The sequence below is a fragment of the Gekko japonicus genome, unplaced genomic scaffold, assembly GCF_001447785.1.
Source record: "Gekko japonicus isolate JY-2015 unplaced genomic scaffold, Gekko_japonicus_V1.1 scaffold1128, whole genome shotgun sequence".
NCBI lineage: Eukaryota > Metazoa > Chordata > Lepidosauria > Squamata > Gekkonidae > Gekko > Gekko japonicus.
The window spans coordinates 98,457-122,431 of record NW_015177046.1 but is presented as its reverse complement, the minus strand read 5'-3'; the positions used below and the strand labels follow the sequence as shown (position 1 = coordinate 122,431).

The window sequence follows — 23,975 nt, the reverse complement described above, 5'->3', positions numbered from 1 at the left end:
CCTGTACAAGACTCTACACGTAGTGACTGGGGAGTTCTGATGGCCTCACATACAGACCAATGTGGCCCAGTATGTGGCCTCTTGTGGCATCTATAGACAGGCCAAGGATCTGTACAGCAGGCCTGCTGCTTCCATTACCCACTCTCCCTGGTCCCTGGAAGGCCATATCAATGGACTTTATCATGGATCTCCCCAACTCATGCCCGCCTCTGCTGTACTTTCTGCCAACAACTTCATGGACCAACTGCAGGCTCTGCATAAGGTCCTACAGGACCAACTATGCCAGGCCAGGCAGGCTTACAAAGAAGTTGCAGACGGAGATGCTGGTCAGGAGTGACCCTTAAGGTTGAGGACCAGGTGTAGCTATTGACTTAAAAGCTCTGGAGTCAGTGGCTCTCCTGGAAATTGGGTACCTGGTTTATTGATCCATATCCAATCACCAAGCAAAAAACTCCTGTGGCCTACTGGTTAAAGCTTCTTTCCATACGCCGCATACGTCCAGTGTTCCATGGGTCCCTTCTGGTCCCTGTCTCTCCTCCAAACCCTTTATGAGCCCCAGAGATGCCACTACCACTCTGGTGGAGGACCATGAGGTAGCACAGATCTTGGACTCAAGGAGATGCAGAGGTTGGTTGCAGTATTTGGCACCAGTTCTGTTGGGCATACCCACAGAAGCTGGCTCCAGCCCCATCAGTTGTAGAGGACACGTGAAGCAGCTGTCAGAAGCATGACATAGGGCTTGTAGTGTTTAAAAGTATGAGAGAGGAGTTCTTCAGCTCTGTATCTGTCTTTCTTTTTGGAAAACTGACTTTGGCCTGCTCAGACAATGCTTGTGTAATTTATGGATTCTGATTATTAAACTCTGGCAACCTGCCTCTGATAACCAGCTCCAGTTATCTGCCTTAGTTAAAGTTGTGAATACCGGTACCTGCCTGAAGCAGAACAACAGTCTACAAATGCTTGAAATAAAACAGTATTTTTTAAAAATCTAGAACTCTAAATTGGCTTTTTTTCTTCTAATTGTGGTATAATATTTAGGAACATGAACTTTCAGTCCTCACACTTTCTTCCCTGCACATTTGAATGATTCTTAACACACACACACACACACACACACACACACACACAAATCTTTTGGAGGATGCACTAGTATTTCTTCTCAATAATAAAAACTGTTTTTGCTTTGGTGGGGAAACTTAAGAATTTTTATGCTATCTTTTCAGCGCACTGGTGTATTCCAGTGCTTCTGCACAACAAAAATGATTTTAAAATATTTCTACTTCAGTGGCATAATAATTATGCATTTTTATTCTTTTTTAAATGATTCTCTTCTATAGGAACATACCGGTGGGCCTGTGAATTTAAAAGATATACACCTGCTCATAATATTCTCAGTTTTAATTATGAGCAGAAGATCATTATCAGGACAATGGAGCTTGGCTTGAAATATAGTTTAGTATTGTGAGTTAGATAAATTCCTGCATCGATCACACTAATTTTTAGCTTTGTCTTTCAGTGGGCATGGATTAAGATTGTTCGTGTCCATGCTGGTCTGTAGAACAGTTTCAAACACAGCAGCATCATAATACCTTTTTAATGTACGAAGAAGAAAAGTTGGGAGTTAACCAGAAAGATGGAAAATTGTCAATGTTTGTCCATGCCAGTTATGGAAAAGCTCAAGCCTCCTTTAGGTATAGATGAAAAAAAAAGTGGTGAAGTACTATGAGAATTTTTTTTCTCTGTTAAAACATTTATATCCCACCTCATTGGTTCAAGGCATCTTACGGTACATAGTTAAAACATCCAGTGACAATAAAATTCTTCATTCAACTAATACAACCAAACAAAATGCAATACAGTGTCTGCAACATGCAGTCAGTTTAAAGCTCTAATAAATAAAACAGCCCTTTCCATAAGGTTGGAGCAACTATAGAAAAAAAGGTGGCTTTCTTCGATGCTTGGTGAGCCACTTTTGATGAGGGAATCATGAGAAAGGAGTAGGATGGCCAGCTCCCCCTAGACCAGATTTGGGGGTGGAGCCTGGAGAGGAAAAAAACCTTAATGGGGTATAATGCCACAGAGTCCACATTCCAAAGCATCCATTTTCTCTGGGGAAGCTGGTTTCTGTACTTTGGAGATGAGCTGTAATTCTGGGAGATCTAGGGTTGCCAAGTTCATCTTCCACCCCCAGCGGGGGACTTTGGCGGCGTTCCTGGAAGGGGTGGGGCATCCCCAACGTGATGACGTCAGGTTGGGGACGTCTGCCGCCCCCCCCACCCGGCCGTGCACCGGATCTCCAGAAACAGCAGTTCCCTGCACTTAAAGTAGCCGGCAGCCGGCGTTTCCCCTTTAAGAGAAGATGCATTTCCCTTTTAAGAACAAAGCTGGCTTTTTCCTGCAAGCTTGCGGAGTTCACACTTGGGATGAAACACGGGTTGCACACCCTTAAAGGGAGAGAGATGGGTGGCTGTGGGTGTTGGGGGTGGGGCTTCCCCTGCCGGCCATCTGCGGCGGGTAGAACCCCCCCAAAAAACGGGGGACCCCTGGGAAACCGGGGGGGGGGGGTTGGCAACCCTAGGGAGATCCCCAGGCCCCACCTGGAGACTGGCATCCCTAGAAGGGAGTGATCTGAAAACTGTGGCACGTCTACTCTCCTGGCCTTCTGCAAACTATGCAAAACAGAATATTCAAGAGGGCTTTTCTGCACAGGTAATAGAGTTGCACTGCACAAAATGGTTTTACAAAATTGCTTGGATAAATTATTAAGCACTGCTGTGTTTAGCTTATTGTTTTTTGTTTTTTAAATTTTTTTATTGAGATAGAAGTCAAGTTTAAACAGTAAAGCCTTAAAATTCTAAAGTGTTTAGATTATTGTAAGTAGGATCCTATTTATGTAATTTCTGTACTGCTTAATGTGTCGTGCAAATACTTATGCTATGCTTCAATTCTTTCTGGTTGGATCCAGACTTCTAAAATCCTAATGCATTTGGTTATTGAATGTCCTTTCTTTGTAATTGCATTGACTCTCTATGTGTAATCTGCCTTGAGTCCCTGTGACAAAGCAGACTATTAATCACGTAAGTAAGTAAAGAAGTAAATAAATAAAGGTAGAGGAACATAGGGTCCTTACATAGGGTCTCTTTGCACATTAATCAGTAGTGAAGTTTGTGAAGTTTATTGTTATTGTTGTAGCCATAGGCCATACAATCCCAGCATATGCACCAACATTTAACCGTACATGCTCCACAACAGAAGGGTTAAAAAAAATTATATAGTAGGATAAAACTTTAAAAGCTTAAAACGAAGATGGTAAGAAATAAATGCAACAGGGGGAAAATCCATAACATGGAATTACAGTTTAGCTAAATTTTTTGCAGAATTAGCAGATACTAATTTCTTCCTTATATTTATTGATAAAAAGATAAAAGTAACCACTTTGAGGGTAACAAAATGGATAGTATCAGCCAAAAAAATTTAAATAATACATTCCTCATCTGAGCTGGAAGAATTTACAAGTTGATTCAGCAGTTTGTTTTGAATTGACTCAAAGAAGGAACAATGTAGAACATAGTGTACACTATTCCACCTGATTAAGACCACAAGGGCAGAGGCATTGTTCCACAGGAATTTTTTGAAATCTGCCCTGTAAATACTCAAATGGCATAGTCTGAAACGTGTACTAGTAAATGTCATTCTTAATGTAACATTGGAAAAGTCAGCTAAGTAAGGAGAGAATAATTTGTTTTTCTTAATCCAAGGATACCACAGAGAGAATTTGGATTGTCAGGCCATACTAATATCACAAAGGGCATCTTTCTGAAAAAAACAATTACAAATTTTACATGAATCCCAAAGCTTTACAGCTTCTAAAGAAGCCAAGGTGTAGGGATGGGCATGAACCCATTCGTGATGAACTGGGCCTGGTTCATGGTCTGTGAACCAAGGTTTCTGCCATTCCACTGTCATGAACTTACCATGACCCTCCCAGGTGGTTTGGGGAGGTTCATGTTGATAGACATGATGGCAACAGCAGTCTCTTTAAATGCCTTCTCCAAGCTGCACCACCACCACTGCACAACTTGGCCTTTTGAGTTCATTCACTGAGTTGTGCTGTGGTAGCGGTGCAATTCACAAGTGAACTCAGAATGTATTTAAATGGCTTTTGAGTTCACTCTCAAGTTCACTTGAGTTCACTCGCAAGCGCAGGTTGCAAAAGCCATTTAAAGGCAATCTGTTAAATGGCTTTTGCAAACTGTGCGGTGCACAAGTGATTTCCAAGACGTGACCCGGAAGCTGCATCACATCATGGACCATGAACTACAAACTGGTTCATTAAATGGGAAGGTTTCTGGAGGTTCATGGTTCATAAGACTCAACGAACCACGAACCTTCGCAAACGTCCATTTCCCCAGTTCTTGCCCATCTCTAGCAAAGAGTATAACTGCAGAATAGCGGACAGTGAATTGGACCATTGATTCCCTTCTTTGTAGTACCAAAAACAATATTTTAACAAATGGTTTTCAGAAATGTACCTGCCAAGGCAAAGACCCATGAGATACTATGCCTAGATATTTAAAGAGGGGGCATTGTTCTATTTCATGAGCAGTAGTAGTCCATCTGTGCTTGAATCTATTATTAACGAAGACTAATTCTTAATTCCTTTCTATCACAGTAATCAGCTAACCTAACTAGCATTCTTCTGAGCCCAATTTTGGTAAAAGACATGATTGTCATGTTATCTTCATACAGCAGGACTGAAATATTTCCAACTAACCAATGGGGGGGGGGTTCTGGGATTTCATAGCCTGAACAAAATCATTGCTATAAAAATTAAACAGAAAGGGAGCCAACAGACCACCTTGTTTTATACCCTCCCTTCATGGGACAGGGACCATAAGATCCATGTGAAACCACTCCTACCCTGACTGTGAGGTTAGAATGCAATTCCCTCCGTATCCTAAAAAGCCTTCTATCAATGTTTGTTATATCAAGTTTGCCCTATAGTCTTGATCGCTCAATGGAGTCAAAGGCTGAAGTGAGGTCAACAAAAGCAACGTAGAGGCATCTTCTTTAATTTTTCAGTGTCAAACAGTGATGAACTGTACTATGACTCTTACAGAAATCTGCCTGTTCAGAATTGAAAAGGTTTGATGATTCTGCCCAATCTTCCCATATGAATAAAAGTTGATGTGTATATTGTTATTTCTGGACATGTGCAATCTTCCACTCGGGCTTCACTGCTGTAGGTGCTAGTAGCCAGCATAAGGAGGCATGCCTTGACTTGTCTGGCAGGCCACCTAGATGGAGAGTGGGGAGGCATGTCCGGGCTTGTCTGGGCAGGCCACCTAGTTGGAGCTTGAAACCCCAGAACAAAGGCAGGCAGGATCCTGGAACCTGCCTACGGATTGGCCCCTGAGGGCAGCCAGCCAATCTGGAACCTGGAGGCTATCACCAGTTGCATGGGGGCTGGGAGTGGCTTAGGTGTATATAGTTAGGGCAGTCGCCCCATGTAAAGCAATCCTGTTAAGATGCAACAAACTGCTGCTTTTTGAAATCACTCTGCCTTCACCTCTGCTGTGTTAAACCCACTTTTTAACAATATAATTTAGAAGTAATATCCAGAAGACTGATCGAGCGATAATTAGCACGGTCTTGCCTGTTGTCTTTTTTATAAATAGGAATTATAATACTTTGTTTCCAATTGGATGAATTAGTACAGGTATAATCAATTTCTGAGAAAAGTCTAATTAAAATGGGACACCACCAATGAACATTCATCTTGAATACCTCAGGTGACACCAAATCTTCCCCAGGAGCTTTACCTAAGGGCAAGATGTCAACCAGCTGACTACATTCTGAGGTTGAAATTGGAGCCCAGGTTGGAAGAGTGTCCAAGTCCATAACTGGATACCCAGAAAATGACTCAGTTTGGGTGTTACTATAGAGAGTAAAAAACAACAGAACCACATTTCTGCTGGAATAAGAACATCAGTGTTAAAATTACTAACTTGGGTGCCTAAAGGTATCAATTCCCAAAACCTCTTGTCATGTCTGTGTGTGTGTGCATGTGTGCACACTTTTGCTATGATGGAGAGACTCAACTCTTCCCACTGTGATTTGCAGTGGGAGAGGTTTTTCCCCCCTCTTCAGGAGCTATTTATATTGGGAATGGAACCAAGACAGTAGTTAAACTGAATTATCAGACCTAGCTATTCTGACTCTATTTTGGAATATACATAAGGTTTGCCTGATGAGTCTACATTCCTGGATGAATCTAGTTGTTCTTATATGGCCCTGGTTAGTCTATGTAACTACTTAGATAAGGATTCAACAAAGAAATAATATTTGCAAAGATATCAAAGAATACCTGAGTTAGTGAGTTCACATGGTTTCTCAATTCCATTAACTGCTGGGAGTTGAGAAGAGCATTAATTTTATTGTCTAGACTAACACTCCATTTAAGATGCCATTTGTCTAAATTAGGACCTGCATTATTATAGCATAGCATGGGTGAAAGTTTAATGTTTAATTCTATTAATTTACTATTAAAGGACACTGAAAGTATTAAAGTTGTTTCCTGGAATATAGCTGGGTGGCATTCTAAATTTGTGGGCAACAGCTTTGAACAATATTTAAACAAATTTCACATCATCTTCCTCCAGGAAATACAGTGTCTGGACCTGTCATCACCTTCTTTCCTGGGCTTTCCCTCCTTTGCTTTCCCAGCCATTAAATCTGGCCCATTTGAGAGGGCCAGCGGTGGTTCGGTGACCTTTATATCTGCTGATGTAAAGGGAGAAACTCACCCATTGTTTTGGTCTAATTGTAGGTACATCCAGGTCATCCAAATTTCTAGGCTGAGTGTGCAGGCAGACCCCAAAAAGAAAAGAGGGGGGATCGGAGTTGAGAGCTGAGCAGCAACATCATTCCGCTCCCTGAGACTGGAAGACTGGAAGGCGGAGAGTGCAGGCAGACCCCAAAAAGAGAAGCAGCTCAGTGCAGGGGGTGGAGAGCTGGGCAGTGAAGTCACCCCACTCTCTGAGACTGGAGCAATTTCCGCAAGGCAGGGTATGTGTAGGAAACAGGCAGAAAGATCCCAAAAGAATAAGCAGCTCTGTGTGTGTGTGTGGGGGGGGGTGTAAATTGGCTTGGAAACCTGGGCAGTGGTGTCACCTCACTCCCTGAGACTGGAATGATTACCCCAAGGCAAACTGAGTGTGCAGACTGGCCCCCAAAAGGAGAAGCAGCTCAGTGCGTGTGTGTGGGGGTGTGTGTGTGGAAATCAGCATAGACAGCTTGGTAGTAAAGTTATCCCACTTCTCAAGACTGGAACAATTCCCCCAAGGCAGGGTTTGTGTAGGAAATCAGGCAGCGTGATCACCCCCAATAGGAAAACCATCCCAGTGTGTGGGTAGGTGAAAAAATAACAGAGAAGCCTCCCCCAGCCCGAAATTAAAGGAGCAATCCCTCAAGGCTCAATTGCAACCCAAAGCAGGGAAGTGAAATGAAGTGGTGGGGGGGGGGGAGAGAAGGGAGATCAGAGTCAGACCACAAGAAAAGAAAAGCAGGAAAAGCCCCCAAAACAAAAGCCCATGTGAAATGTGGGAGAACAATCCCAATTCTGCCCCCCCCCAACAAACAAACCAAAAAATGGCCAAGGAACCCAGTCCCCTAATTCCCACGCCCAGCAAAACTCTTCAACTTTGTCTCCCTCTTCCTCAAACTGCAAAGTGATGGTGTGAAATAATATGGGGGGGGGGAAGGGAAGGGATCGAGGGAACCATTGGAAAATGAGAGAATAATCCTTTTCCCTTTTCACTGCAGACAAACGAAAAAGATGAATGCCAAAGAACCCAGGGCAAAGCAAAGCCCACTGAATGAGTGCAGTGTATCCCCCACCACCACCCAGCAAAGCTCTTCATTCAACTTCGCCTCTAAAACCCCTCTCCCTCTCCATGAAGGCTTAAACTGCAAAGTGACATTGTGAAATAAAATGAGAAAAAAGGAAGGGAACTCACACAAAAATGAGAGAACAATTCCAGTTCTTTCCCACTTCACAGCAAACAAACAAACAAATACAAATGGCCAAGGAACCCAGGGCAAAGCAAAGCCCCCTGGCCTGACTGAGTGCGATCCTTCCCCATGCCCAGGAAAGCTCTTCATTCAATGCTCTCTCTCCTCCCTCTCCATCTCCAACCAAAACCCAACAGAGGACACATGCACTTCTCTCGGACTTATATAGCACATCCATCATGACAAATGGAAGCTCTGTTATTGGCAGGCAGCATTGCCTATCAGGATTTGGAGGGTCCCTGTTGCTGTTTTCAAGGTTTGTAAACACCACCCCCACCTTTGCCTAGCATTTCTGCGCCAGTTTTGTCATTTTCCTGAACTGCCCCCCAAGCCACCCCCCAAAAAATCAGATTTCTTCAGAGACCATGTGAGTGCCAAATGTTGTATTCTGAGTCCCGATCTGACCGGTTCATGCCCATCCCTAGCTTGGATATATAGTTATGTTGATAGGATATTATATGGCCCTACCAGGCTGCAACCCTTGTGGTTGCTTTAGAATGGAAGGCCTCCTTTGCATCCATGGAAGGAGGAAAACATTTGCTGGGTGATTCCTGCCCATGCAAGTATTGAAGGGGGCAGAACCTGTTGTTTAGCTTCTCTGCCTGCTCTTCTAATGGGCAGCCTTCTTGTTTCAATCAGTCCACCTGCCCTCCTTGTACAATGTGGGATTTTTCTGCTCGCCACTTTTGGGGCCAAGTAGGAATTTTTCTCTATCTTTCAAATTGGCATGGAAAGGGGAGGTGTTTTTGCCTAACTCACACTGTATGATGCAGTTGGGTAATTGGCTCAGGGTTGGTGCTGTTAATTAGGTTCTCTGGCAGGAATCTGGCTGCTTTTGTAGGGTGGGGAGCACCAACAGATTGGGGGGTGGGCACGTTTTGTGGGAACCATACCTTGGCATGGGCTTTGGGTGAGGATTTCAGATGGCCTGCAATACCCCCTAGATTCAGTCTCCCCTCAAGTCTGGCAGCTTGAGGTGGCTGGCTTCCTTTCAGGGGATTATTAGCATATTTTGCCACCTGGGAATAGCCATGTTGACATTGGCTTGTACCAGGGGCTCTGTGGCTCACCCACTTTTGGCCAGGAAAGGAATTGGAGGTATCCTTTTGCCTAGGGTTATGTTTTAATTGGCCTTTGCCAAGTTTCACTTCATCATCTAAAGTTAAAAGTTAATAAAGCTGCCATTTATTTATATCACCACACGAGTGTGAATCTCTTTATTCCAGCTATGGGGGCAATACAGGGAAGCTCTTATTAAACAAAAAATAAAGGACTGGACCATTTTATCAGTAAAAACACTGTTTTGTTTTCATTATATTCCAAGGAAAAGTAAATTAGATCTTGTTATAAATATTGTTTTGTTTATTGAATCATCTGCTTTTTACTGGGCAGTGCAGAGTTTTCATACTAAACAAAACCTTATTTGTGCACATGATGAGAGGTCAATAGTGTTTAGAATGGAAACTCTTTGATCCCCTCCTATTACATCAGTACCTTCATAATGAGCTGGTAGCAGAAGTCAATTTCTGAGTGGATAAATGTTTACATAGCAAATTACTTCCATTCAAGGACTCTCCTATTTGTAATCTCATCATAGAGACCAAAGGTTAAATGTTCACAAAGAGTGAACAACCACCTTGTTCCAGTCATGGTCAGGGTCAAGTCACTTTGTCACAGGTGACTTGAGGAAAGCTTTTTCATGTCATTCTGCACTCATTCCCTTGTGGATTAGGACAGTACCATCATCATTAAAAGGCAATGAAACCGCCACTTTTAGCTGAGGAAAGAATAAATTTAATGGCAAAAATAGATTTAAATGCTTATTAAAACTTGGCTCTTCTATATTTTTACTGAATCAACCATTTCTAGTGGTGGGGAGGTCATCGTTGCAGCTATGGTTTTGCATCACAAACCTTTTTTTTAATGATACACATAGAAGGCTTTTAAGGATGGCTTATTACTGGGTTGCCTCAGGAGGCAGCTTGCACAACTTTTCTGTAGCAGCAAATAGATGGTTGTGTATTCCCTTTCCAGGAATCCTATAACATATTTATCCTATTGTCCCTCAAAGAAGTTCATATATAGGATTCCACTTCCCCCATTTTACCCCTCATGAAAATCCTCTGAGAGTGAAAGAGAGTTGCTGGTCACACATCAGCCACAGAGCTTCTGAGTGGGGATTCCAACCTTGGTCTTCTTGGTCACTGTCAGACACTCTAACTCAGGGGTGTCAAATGTGCAGCCCACAGGCCAGATCAGCCCCTTGGAGGGCTTCATTCCAGCCCACAAAACCTGGCAGTTTTCTGCTTAATTTTCCAGTTCTGCTGCTGCTGCCATGTCACAGCTTGCTTTACCAGATTCTCTCAATTGCACAGGATAGATAGATAGTCAAGCCTCTCCTGTGCAATTGAGAGAGTCTGGTAAAGCACTGGCTGAGGCTCCTCCTCCTCCTCTCCCCAGGTGGAGGGAGGGAACTGGCCAGGCTGCCTCAATCCTACAGGAGACAAAGGGAAGCCTTTCTTTCCTTCCACTAGCTGAGGCTCCTCCCTGAAGGGAGGGAGGGAGGGAGAGCTTGCTTTTCTGGGCTGCCTCAATTGTACAGGAGAAATACCAAGCACCTTCAAAACCAACAAACTTTTGTTCAAGGTATAAGCTTTTGTGTGCCTTGTTACAGTGTGTGTGTGTTTTGTTGGGCTCCTTATGTCAGGGCCCTCCTGGGTGCAACTGGGTTCCCTCCCCCTTTTCACTGTATTCATGCCCTCATGATCCAGTCTTTCTTAGTAAGAAAGCAATGTGAACTATTTTAGAAAAGGAATACCAACAAACCAGTGAGGTGGAGTAAGCTGACAGTGTGTGTCCAGACCAAGTTTACCCAGCACATTTCCTTTGTAGGAAGTTGTAGTTATTTCTCTGGGGAAGAGTATAGTTTTGTAGACAAACACATGACCCTTAGTCGGTGTCGGGATGCTTTCTCATGTTCTTGACCAGCACATGAAGCAACTTATGTACAAAAGCTCACAATGCCCAGCCATTTCATGTTTTCCCTTGGGTCCCACGCTCAGAACACTGAACAAGAGATTTCTGTAATGAATGTCAATAAATCAAAAGTAGGTTTGCAGCTTACAGATACACACCTGAACAGTATACTCAGGATTCCTACAGCACAGACATTTTGATGCAGTAATTCTGCCCAAGAGGTGTTAGTTATCAGAGACTGTTAAATAGACAAAATATTGCAAGAGTACTAATGTTTTAAGCATGTTTAATTTAAATTTTAAAAAATCTTTTATTGTGTTTCTCTGTGTCCTTTATAAAGTCTATATCTCTGCTACCTGGCATTACATTTTATGACACACATGGCCCGGCCCAACAAGGTCTCATTTTTGTCAGATCCAGCCCTCATAACAAATGAGTTTCACACCTGTGCTCTAACTGCTACAACACATTGCCTATCTCTACATCAGCTATATTTTCTGGAGTTCAAGAATGTCATTAAGTTAATGATTGATGGTAAATCTGAACCTACCAGATGGAAAAAAAGAAGTCAAGGAAACTTCAGGCAAGATGAAAAACTTATAAACTGTGGTAAAAAGTGTCAGACCCAGAGTCCATTTAACTTGGGTTGGAAGTGTGTAAAAAGCTGTATCATTTAAAATTTCTGAGGGCCCTCAGGAGAGCATAGGGTTGATTCCAGGCTAAAAATTCCAATAGAAGAATGGAACTTCCCTGCCTTTCTGCTCCCACAGCAAGCCACCTGTCTCCAGAAAAAAACTGCTCTTGGGGGATAGGGAACTCCAAAAAATTACATGAGGGTGTCTACAGTGGGAAGGGGAGATTGGTGGAAATTGCTGATTTAGTCTGGATCCAACCCATAGAGTGGTAAATGATGGGGGGGGGGATCCAAGCCTGGTTGTCAACATGAGGACAATGTAAACAAGTCATATTTGAATCTGCCAAACCACAATACTTTAAAGGCATTAATAAGATCTGGGATCTCGTGTTATGGTGTATTGATGCAGAGTTGAAGATTTTCAACATATGCACTAAAATAATTGTAAAGCCATTCCAGCTCAGTAATGTGAGTGGCATATGATGCATGAACAAGCAGCTTGGACAAACAGTAGAAGCAGATATGTTTTGTTAAAGACAACTGAAATACAGTCATAACTGAGGTTGAAAGTAGAAACAGGTTTATGTGTGGTGGTTTATCCAGAAATGTGAAGAAAAAGAGGGCATTGAGGAGATGTTCCGCCAGGCGTTTGGTTGAGGTCAGCGACGGTTTCCCATCCACCTGGCACTCCTGTTACTTGCCTCCCCACCACCATGAGGCAGTGGCACATTCTGATAGTCTTATTGCCATTTTACTGGTTACTAGGCTAACTACTTTATTATATTAATTATTTTAACTGTGAATTATTATGTGAATGGGGTTTTTTATTGATGTACACTGCCTTGAGCCCTGTCCCACAGGGGAGGGCAGTTTTAAAAATCTAATTTAATAAATGAATAATAATACAAAACCATAAGCAAGTTCCAAATAGACATTTCACAGAATGCTGGAAATAAAAAATTATCTGCATCTCACAGATCATAACATAACATGGAAGCCTGTGGCTACGACAGTGTAGGAAGTCATTAGTGTAATGGATCAACTGTAAATGATGAAGCCTCCATTTCAAATATCTGCCTACCATTAATTCAGTAGGTTGTCTTAGCCAAACCACTCATCCAAGGCTCTCTACCCCAATCTGCCACATGAGGACAGTAATGTTCACCTGGAAGGATTACAGCAAGATGGTGTGCAGGAGGCACTTTTAAGAGCTCTTTATGGATGCTAAATATTATTGTTCAGTACATTTCACCCCAATCCTACACAAGCACCAGGCTGTACTTCTTTGCATGAATAACATTCCAGATGGTACAACGTTTAACAAAGATATTATTGCTCTGAATGATTTTACAGGCACCTCGGTGGTACAAGTAACAGCTACTGATGCAGATGACCCTACATATGGCAACAGCGCCAGGGTGGTTTACAGCATTCTGCAAGGACAGCCTTATTTTTCTGTGGAACCAAAGACCGGTAAGAGCTGTTATACTTTCCCTATCCTCAGCACCTCTGGATCAAGAAATAACACCAAACAGAAAATCTTAGTAATACAGACAAAGGTATATATGATGGCATGTTTATCTGATCACAGTTTGCAAAAGAGAGACTGTGGTCCAACAATGCTATTTATGGATGGATATGTCTGTTCACAGGTCTATTAGCTAAATGGCAGCTGCATGTTCAGTGGCTGTATACCTCTGATTACCAGGGTTAAACAGCAAGGGATTGTTCTGACCTTTGAATTTCTAAAGGAATCTAGCTGACCACTATTGGACTGCTAGGCTAGGTGAACCTTCATCTGATTCAACAAAACAATCCCTGGGTTTCTGTATGTGTTCCTTTGAAAGACTTTTCCTTTGAAATTTTCCCTGCAATTTCACCATTAAAAATCTGGCAATGTTCAGTTTAGGAGCTGCCAACTGGGGGAAAAAAATCAAAGCCAGGTTGAAGGTTAGCATAGATCCAAGGGCGTGTTCAAATTTCATCTTTGTAGGGAGCTATTAGTACCTCTATTTATCTGGCTTGTATTTTTGCACATTATAATTTTATAGACTCCACAGCAATTATCCAAGAACTAGAAATTTCTACTGGAAACACTCTAGAGAGTCAGTGTGATGTAGTGGCTAGACTGGTGAGCTAAGTTCTGGGAGACTCACATTCAAATCCTGCTCTGCTATAAAGCTCACTAGATAACCTCAGTCACTCTCAGCCTAATTTATCTCACAGGATTATGGTAAGGGTGAAATGGAGGAGTGGAAACTAATCTATGACACCTTGAGCTCTTTACAGGAAGGGAAGAATGAAAATGTACTTAGTAAACAAATAGTACTTGTACATAGTGAACCACTAGGATTGCCAGCCTCTGGCTAGGAACCAGTGGGAGACCAAAGCATTTTTATTCAAATCCTAGAGCAGGGGTGTCAAAGATATGGCCTGTGAGCCAAATCCAGCCCCTGCAAGGCTCATATTTGGCCATCGAGCAACTGTCTCCCTCTTGTTTACTTCTCCAGGGCTGCTGCTGCATCACAGCTCGCTTTTGCCCAGCTCCCTCTGCTGCTTCCTGCTTTCTTCCAAGTTTCCCTCCTGCTTCTTGCTTCCTTCCAACCCAAGCCTCACTTCCCTTTATTGGCCGAGGGCTCCTCCTTTGGGAGGAAGAGAGGGGGAGGCTAAGAGTGAGAGAGAGCCCCGCCCAGGAGAGAGAGCAAAGTCTGAGTCCCATGGCTCCTTTAAGACCAGCAATATTTCATTTCAGCTATAAGCTTTTGTATATGTCTTCTTCAGAGGGAGGGAGGGTAGATGGATTCTTCTGAAAAGCAAAATTTACATTGAGATAAGTGTGCTTTGCTGTGTCTGTGTGATAAAAGGAAGGGAAAAGGAGAATTAAATGGAAAATATTTTGGCTTATTCTGATTTGTTTTTAAAGATTAGATTTCTCTGTGCCTATATGGAATTTTCTTTCAAAAAGACCTTAATTAGGAATTAGAACACTTGGATCGGCTTCCATTGTTTAATAATCCAGTTCTGTTGGATTCCATTGTTTAATAATGGAAGTAGATGGCTAAGTATTTAAAATACATTTATAGTTCCATATATTCCAGGTCAACATGTCTTCCTTTCCCAAAATAGCTGCACAGCAGAGAGTGTCTCCCTGCCACTCAGCTGTTTTTGCAACTTTTGTAGGAAACAGAAAACCCTTATCTGCTCCATCCATGAACCACCATGAGCCACATGAACTGCTCTAAAAGTTCATGGAAGCTCGTGACAGCAGACCTGTCATGAACTTCTGTTCCTGGACCACGAATATGGCAAAATTCATGATAAATTTTGCTGCATGGTTTCATTTGTGCTGATCCCTAATCTCAATTCCTTTGCAGGATTCCAATTTGGATTAGCACTTTCAACCAATGTGTTGAGCAAATTCAGAAAATGTTTCTGTGCCATATTTGGGGGGTCCCAAACTGTGTAATTTATGTCACTATGTTTTTGGAGACAGGACAAAGCCTTTTAGAGACCAGAGCTTGGCTCCTAACCCTGAAATTTTAGCTACGCATCCATTATAGGGCAGAATCCCCTAGCTTTGTGTTGTACATGCTGTCTGATTCCTCCCTAATTGGTCACATTTAATTTTGAGGAAAATATAATCTATTGGTATCCCTCTCAATTATCTTTTTATGTTAGAAGAATCTCAAGCTTCTGTCAGGACCCACACCTAAACAATGAAGTACACTCTTTCAGGAAGGTTTTACTTTTATTGAAAAGCCATAGATGCGATTACAGGAACACTGTTAGGAATGGCGGGCTACCTGTGTGCATAATAGGATATAGGGCATTCGTATGCGCCCCCCCCCCAAGCAATAACCAATTAGGTGGGCTCCCGCGTGCGGGAGACTACTAGTCCCTCTAATGGTTGTGAAGCTGGGAACGGAGAAGCTCCCACGGACGATAGACACCACAATCTCAACCAGTACAACTTCAAAGATAAGCGTTGCAGCTCAGAAGCAATTAAGCGCATGGGAAGGAATGCAAGGCAATTAGAAAACAACTTAACACTCATGACACAACTTTCATGGATATCCCAATGAGAGGCTTTTTTTATATCTTTGGTCAGACCAGCACCCTTATATTACTCGTTCAGTAGCCAGGTATCTTCCATACACTACCCAGGGGAGGGCCAGGCATACCACTGAGGAGAGGGCAACATGGAATAGTCTAACTGAAGAAGTGAGGAGAGGTCCAGCTGCAATTTTTTTAATGGAATGTAAGGGATTTTTTTTCCCTTGGAGGACATTTATCTGAGTCTTTTAGGAAAGAACAGTTGAGGACTTTTATGGATTTGGCTTGTAATTCTGTTTTAGTTGCTTATCAGAGACTAAAAAGGTACAACTCTGGGTGGTGCATGGAAATGGTGGTTTTCCTCCAGATCTGTATAGGCAACACTGCAATAGCTTGTAGTAAAGTAAATTTGCTGAACAAAACAATAACCTGCATGAAATAGGACATCATATCACCATGTGAAGTCAGAATAGTTTTTAGCAAAGGTAAGAAGTGTAAAAATAACAAAAAATGGAAATAATTCATTAAATTGCCCACTAGTCTTATCAGTCTGTTTAGTATGGATAAAATAAAGCTGAGACTTTTTAAAAAATAAAGCTTTCAGCATAGCAAAGATTAATGGGATTCTTGAGATGCAAAAGAAGAGGAAATAAATAAAACTGGAACAGAAGAATTTACAAACATCAAATGGGGATATAGAGCCCCCCCACACACACACACATCACTCAGTTATCAAAGTAATATATGCGTTCCCCATTGGTGACACACAAAGCAGTGATGGAGTATAAGTCTGTCTCCCTGAAAATCAGAGTTAGCTGTACTGTATAACAAGCACAAAATAGTCATAAAGCCTTCCTAGTTGGAGGAGAAATATTTTTCTGATACTTATCTGCACAGCAGAATGGTGAATAGCTAGCTGTTCTCCCCCGACCCTTTCCTTTTTTCCTTAAATTTCAAAGCATAATTACATATGGCAAAGAGATGGCCAAATAGATAAACCCATAAAACTGTTTCAGATAATACACTGTTTCAATTATTACATCAAAGCCTCCTAATTACAATGAGTGCTTTAGAAGTGGCTATTGTTTTTTTTAAAAGATATTAGCCAATTCAAGAAAGCCTCATTGAAATGCACAAAGAGATAACAGATTATTAATAGCAACAAGAAAGCATTGGGTCATTTACAATTGTGGATCATTAGGAAAGTCAGGCTGGCAGCTTGGTATCTTATCTCTTTTCGCATTTTATACCATCATTGTGGAGGTTAAATGGAAAGGGCCAGGAACTTCTCCATACTTACTGGGGGGGGGGGTTGTATATTTTGTTTTGCTGTTTTGGATTCAACTCTCTTTTGACTTGTGTGCTCAGACCACACACATCTGCCCACATGGTGGATAAAGGAAGATCACAAGACATATATAGGAAGGGCTCCCCACAGTTCAATGTAGTGGTTAAGTGTGCGGGTTCTAATCTGGGAGAACCGGGTTTTATTCCCCACTCCTCCACTTGCACCTGGCTGGATAACCCTGGTTAAGCCATAGTTCTATCAGAGCTGTCCTTGAAAGGGCAGCTCTTGAAAGAGCTCTCTCAGCCCCACCTACCTCACACGGTTTCTCTTGTGGGGAGGGGAAAGGCTCTGAGCCTCCGAGTGAAGGGTAGGGTATAAATCCAATCTCCTCCTCCTCCTCTCCTCCTCCTCATTTTGTACCTTTCTGGAGCAATTTCTAGGATTTCTGGTTTACTGAGGAGGGACCATAACTTAGTAGAACAGCACCTGCTTTGTATGAAGAAAGTCTCGGGTTCAATCCTCCGCATCTACAGCTAAAAAGATCAGTAGTAGGCAATGTTCCCTCTAAGCTGTGGAGTCTTGTGAGTAAAAATTCTACTTTGTGAGCGACTGGCATTAAAGTTGTGAGCGAGCGATTTGGCTACTGCATAAATTAGTTTTCTCTGGAGCCATTCTTCCTGAGTTAAGACAAAAATGTGTGAGCCAGAGGCTAAAAAACTGTGAGCTAGCTCACACTAACTCAGCTTAGAGGGAACACTGGTAGTAGGTTATATAAAATACCTCTGCCTGGGTCCCTCTAGAACCATTACCAGTCACAATAACCCATACTCATCTTCCCAGACCAGTGATTGGACTCTGTATACGATAGTTTAATGTGTACAACATTACTGCAATCAACTAGCAATGCTGGATGCACACATATTTTAAGAGGCAAAGTATTGTGTGTGTGTGTGTTTTCATAGTCCAGTGATCACCTTGAATCAGAAACTGCTTTTGAATGGCATGTGTACCACATGACAGTCCCTCCTCCCCATGTGTAGTCTGTCTGTAAAGTAAAGGTAAAGGTTTCGCTTGCTCGAAAGCTAGTCGAATCCGACTCTAGGGGGCAGTGCTCATCTCCATTTCCAAGAAGGAGGAGGAGAAAATTGGATTTATACCCTGCCCTTCACTCAGAGTCTCAGAGCAGCTTACAAACTCCTTCCCCTCCCCATAACAGAAACCCTGTGAGGTAGGTGGGGCTGAGGGAGCTCTTTCAGGAACTGTCCTTGAGAGAACAGCTCTGACAGAACTATGGCTTGCCCAAGGTCATCCAGCAGCTGCAAGTGGAGTTGGGAATCAAACCCAGTTCTCCCAGATTACAGTCCATGCACTTAACCCCTACACCAAGCTGGCCAAAGAGCCAGCATTGTCCGAAGACGTTACCGTAGCCATGTGGCCAGTATGACTAAACACCGAGATGCACGGAATGCTGTTACCTTCCCACTGAGGTGGTACCTATTCATCTTGCTTTTGAACTGCTAGGTTGGCAGGAGCTGGGGCCAGAGATGGGAGCTCACTCTGTCACATGGCAGTAGGGTCTCGAACCGCTGAGCTACAGACCTTCTGGTCTGCAGCTCAGTGTCTTAACTTCTGAGCCATTGTGGCCTAGTCTGTCTGGAGCCACTGCCTAATGTGGCTTGGATATCTGGATATAGGCAGTGTTCCCTCTAAGCTGAGTTAGTGTGAGCTAGCTCACAATTTTTTACCCTCCGGCTCACATATTTTTGTCTTAGCTCAGGAAGGATGGCTCCAGAGCAAACTAATTTATGCAGTAGCCAACTTGCTCACTGACAACTTTAATGCCAGTAGCTCACAAAGCAGAATTTTTGCTCACAAGACTCCACAGCTTAGAGGGAGCATTGGAACAGGGTATAGACTGCCCCCAGAGATTACAAAAATGTAGATCCCCCCCTATAAATGTACAGAACCAAAACAGCAGCATCAGTTAGCAGCAAAAGAAGAAAGTTTGTTTGTTTGGTTTTAAATCTTTTCATTAATTGTTTGGTTCAGTTGAGTTCAGTCTTTATTATGGCCCAGAGGCCACCCAGAAGCAGAGTAGAACAGATAAAAAACACTAATATGAAATTTATTACTACATAAAACCTCTTGATACATCACTTTGTCTTAAGATACCGACAGTTAAAAGGTTAGAATCTGAATAAATTATGCACCGGATGTTATCTTGGCTCAAATTTTCATTGCAGAACATAGAAACTTCACCACAGAAACAGTAGTTTTTCGGTCAGCCCCTGTTAGAGTGTTCTCCTCAGAGAGCATTTTCTTATTGGACAGCAGAGGTTCCAGTAAATCCAAGAACCAATGTTTCAATCAAGTTAGCAAAGCAAGGACAAACATTATTTATTTAAAAACTTTGCATGTCACTTCTCCAAACCTTGAGGCTGCTCACAACAATAAATCAAGCAAACAAACAAACAAAAACAATTCATTCCTTGTTAAACATACCTATCCAAGAATCCAAATCAGTAACATAAATATGTCAAACAAAGTCAATAAAATCCCCAAATTCCAAAGTTCTAGGCTCTGGTCACCACCTGCTTTACCTCTGCTGATGGGGACACAGAGAGCAAAGCTAGAAAAGAACATTTTGGAACTGACACAACACTTTCATAACCCAGTGGATTTTGTCTCCTTACTCTGCATACCTTGAAATGTGTTAGCAATGTTACTTCTGAAAGCAAATGGTTTCAAGGTATGAATTTGCACAATCACTTTCTCAATGATTGCGTCGGGCTGAATTCCATCTAAATTCTGGGGATGGAAGGGTAACTTCCACACCTTCCCCATCCAGCTGCAGCCCCAGATGTCCCTCAAATTTTGCTCCATGGGCACATGGATACACTAAAAGCAGCATGGGGGGGTGGAGAGGTACTGTGGTGCAGGTAGACAAAAATGATATCCTTCATGCATGCAAAATGTTTAATGGGATCCTTACCTTTAAATTTTCAATGTGACTTACTTGTAAATTTTTAAAGCTAAAATTCACAAGTATGCCAGGAGTGTGTAGGATGTACTGATGTGGGACAGTGTGTAAGTCTCATAGAGAATTCATACGTATGATATTAGCATTCTCTTTCGGGGGTAATGAATCTAACCTTAACCACAGTGAATATTTTCATAATGTGTAAGGTATATTCTGAAGGGAGAGAAATCTAGGCACACTTTGTATCCTGTTAGTGAATGTATAAATATTACTTCAGATTGATTTTAATTAGGGAAGCTTTTGAATTTCTTGAGCCAAAAATCCCCATTTCAGTTTTGTTTGTGCAAATGGGACGGTGAGTCAACAGGGAAAATTTACTCTTCTACCATTTTACCAGGAACTGACAGCATCTAACTTCTGCTGAAACACTGGACTGGTTCACAAAGTCTAAGGACAGTCCATTGATGCGCTTATTAAATATTCTTGTCAGTATTGCGAATGCCACCATCACTATTGTACGTATTTTGACATATTCCAGGTATTATCAAGACTGCTCTCCCCAATATGGACAGAGAAGCAAAAGACCAGTATCTGCTTGTCATCCAAGCAAAGGATATGGTTGGCCAAAATGGGGGACTATCTGGGACCACTTCAGTCACCGTCACCCTCACAGATGTCAATGACAACCCTCCTCGTTTTCCCCGACGTAAGTTTCTTACAGTACCACGTGTTACCTGGAAGCGTGCTCATGTTTATTTGAAACAGAGATACACAGTTTGAATAAAAAGTTTATTCCACTTACTGCACTTGCTTAGATGCTGACCCCCAGACAAGATACATTGACTGTTTTCCATAGGCAGCAATTTCCTACACCAGGTGCAGTGGTGTGTCGCTCACTGTGTCTGATGTAGGAGATGTAATATGAAGCCTGTTTGCTTTAGACCTGGTTTTGCCTTCTTCAGCAGTCTGTGTCTTGCATGTTTCCATGAGTCATCTGATTCTGCTTGATTGGCTGCTTGCAACACACTGTAATCTGAATGGCACTGGGTAGCAAGTTTGTATTGTGTGGTTCTATGAAACCGAGAACAAACATTACCACCCCCACTATGTCTCTATTTTGAAACATACCAGTATTGTTTCCTGGCCTGCTTCCTGCACACTTCTGATGCTCCAGTTATTGCGTTGGTGGCTGAGTTTATCCCCTCAGTGCAGTAATGGAACATATGATACTGCCTTACGCCGAGTCAGACTGTAAATCCAGCTAGCTGAGCATTGTCTATTCTGATTGGCAGAAGTTTTAAGGCTGCAGGCAAGGTCATTTCCAATACCTGATGCCAGAGATCCCTTACATGGATATGCCAAGGATTGATTCTGGAGGTGGTAGCACTGGGTTATAGTTTCTCAGTCCCACTGACACGTCCCTGGGCCAGTGCCCACCTGAGAGATTAAATTAAGACATGCGGTCTTTATGGTTCTTCAGCCTACAGTTTTAAGTTCAGTGGTGAATCTTTCTCTATTCCCAATCTTTCAGGTATGTGAGCTTGACTACATTGCAGGCTCTACTGCACCCCACACACTTCTTGCTCCTCTTGCTGAATGTCAAGTGCTTAGGTAGATTTCCAATTCCTACCTTTTGGAGACTTTTCTGCTTTGTGTTGCTTTGTGTATCGCTCTGACTGTGCTCTTTGAGGGTACTTTGTTTCTTCCTCACATTATGATTTTAATACTTCTCTGATTTATTTCCAGTGCTTTCTGGTGTGCATCTTCCATCTTTCTATCAGAATGTATATCTTTTATTCTGGTGCACATTTCATGTTGCTTGAGTATCTGTCATTTTTTTTTTCCTGGCAGATGCTCAGTGTTTCATAGGGGAAAAAAATCAATCTAGGGAGAACTAGAAAACAATCTGCCCTCAATTTATTTGCTTTGACCAAGGTGGCTCATGATTAAACGAAGAACAGGGGAAAAAGTCTATTTCCAGACTTGAGGCACCCTGTTTATAAACAGTCTGATGTTTTTTCCTCACCTTGCTCCAGTCTTTCTTGTAAAGTCATCGCAGGAGTGAATTAGACTAATGTGAGGAACATATGCATGTCCAATCTGGTCTCTTCTCAAGTGGGTATAAAAAGACAAACCAATCGAAAGCGAAAAAAGGGAATTAGATTTTTGTTCTTCCAGTGGTTTAGGTAATAATGAAACACCAGGGATTCTGTTTCGGAAAGTGAAAATGGTAGAGGCTTCAGTCCACATTTTAAGCAGCAATCTGTATCAATTTCAGCTGGAGCCTCAGATATGGAGTTTTCAAGAGAGAAGAAGGATGCCCTTGCTGTTAAAGAGGCAAGAGTAGAATTTATCTCAGTTACTTGACATGAAGAGCTAGGAAACTGTCTCTTTTAGTCACAATTAAGACTTATCTCTGGTCTTTCTCATATTTATTCCTTTGCTTTGGTGACATGGGACATACATGAGAAAAGGTCATTGGCTGTGTTCTACTTTTGTTGTATTTTAAATGTAGGGAAGGAAGACATTATTTTACTAGTACATGAAACTGTTATATGCCTGGTGTACTTGCAGGAGTGATGTAGCATTGAAGGAAGGGATACAGATGATGCCATAGTTTACATGAACAAGGGTTTTCTGGTTTTGGAGTATATTCCATTTAAGTTGATCTGTGATGTTTGCATACTCCCTTCTCCAGTGTTACACACAAGCCATTCATGTGACTTCAGTGGACAGAAGGATCTAACTCTGTATAGGATTGTACTGTACATGCACAAGTAATTCAACAGGGTGGTTTAGGGACTGCCATGTAGTCCAGCAAACATACAATTGAATTTGGGGTTTCATGCATGGGGTAGTGATGTATTTGGACAGTGTAGCTCTTTTGGTAACCTTACCAAAGCATAGTCCTCCTTGAGAGCACAGAGTACTGATGTTATACAGAGACAACTTACTTCCTAATGAAAGCAACACCCTGAGGGCACTAAGGTTCTTTGACTTGTGTGGATAGCCAATAAACCACACAGTGAAACAGACAATTCCAGGCAATAAATGGAAGGAAAAAGATTTATTTGAATAAAGGAACATCTCACAGCTAAGTAATTCAGCATAGATGTTCAGTGAGTTACAGCAGGGAACTTGCTTATATGCTCTTATTGCTTCTCCTTACTTTACATCATCATTGACATCATTTGCACATGCTCAGTTTAGATCTCTTTGTCTGGTCAGTCATCAATCACATATTTGACCAACAGATGTTACTTGACCGTGTCTCAACTCTACAATGCAGGTGCTTGTCTCGTTAAAATTGATTTATACAGGTGCTTATTTTTTGGGCTGCCTACCTAGACTCATTTCACCTTTGAATGAACTCTCAGGCTGAGTTCATTTTTACTACAAAACCTAGCTGTTTTCATTACAAAAATGTTTACTTTTACAATAATGCATGCATATAAAGTATTACAGCCCTCTTAAAGCATTTTATAAGCTTATTTTCACTAACGTAGACAAAATATGAAAAATATAAAAACATATCATTACAATGACACTCTAAAGAATTTAAACCTTTACATATATTCTTTTAATGTTTCAAAGTAGCCTATGGCATAAAGCCATTGTAAATAACTTGAATTTATCCATTATCCTTTATTTTGGTCTATCAGAATATTTTTGTTAATTTTATAAAGCATTTTTAGTCTAGATTGAACCTTCTCATTTATAAAATGTACTATTTTACTTTAGCCAGCAGGGTCCCTCTTTGTATAATACAAATTCTGTATCTTATAATTGGCTTCTAATGAATGACAGGTGTGCATGATTGATTATTTTGTTTTCATAAACTTCTTGGTCCAACTTTCTGCTTGTTAGTAGCTTATGGATCTTTGCCAGGTTAATTTTAAGTGTATAACAGTTGAGCAAACATTTTTTGTCTTAAGCTTAATAACTTTCTGTAGCAAAGCTTGAAATAATTC

At 41.8% G+C, this 23,975-nt stretch overlaps 1 protein-coding gene across 1 annotated transcript in view; it reads left to right on the top strand.

Annotated features, from left to right (window-relative positions):
* Positions 1–23,975, top strand: part of CDH7 (cadherin 7) — a 166,658-nt gene that overhangs the window by 91,301 nt on the left and 51,382 nt on the right. The window contains exons 3-4 of the mRNA XM_015428089.1: positions 13,037–13,156; positions 20,543–20,710. Coding sequence (XP_015283575.1) covers positions 13,037–13,156; positions 20,543–20,710 — 288 coding nt within the window. The remainder of the gene's footprint in view (positions 1–13,036; positions 13,157–20,542; positions 20,711–23,975) is intronic.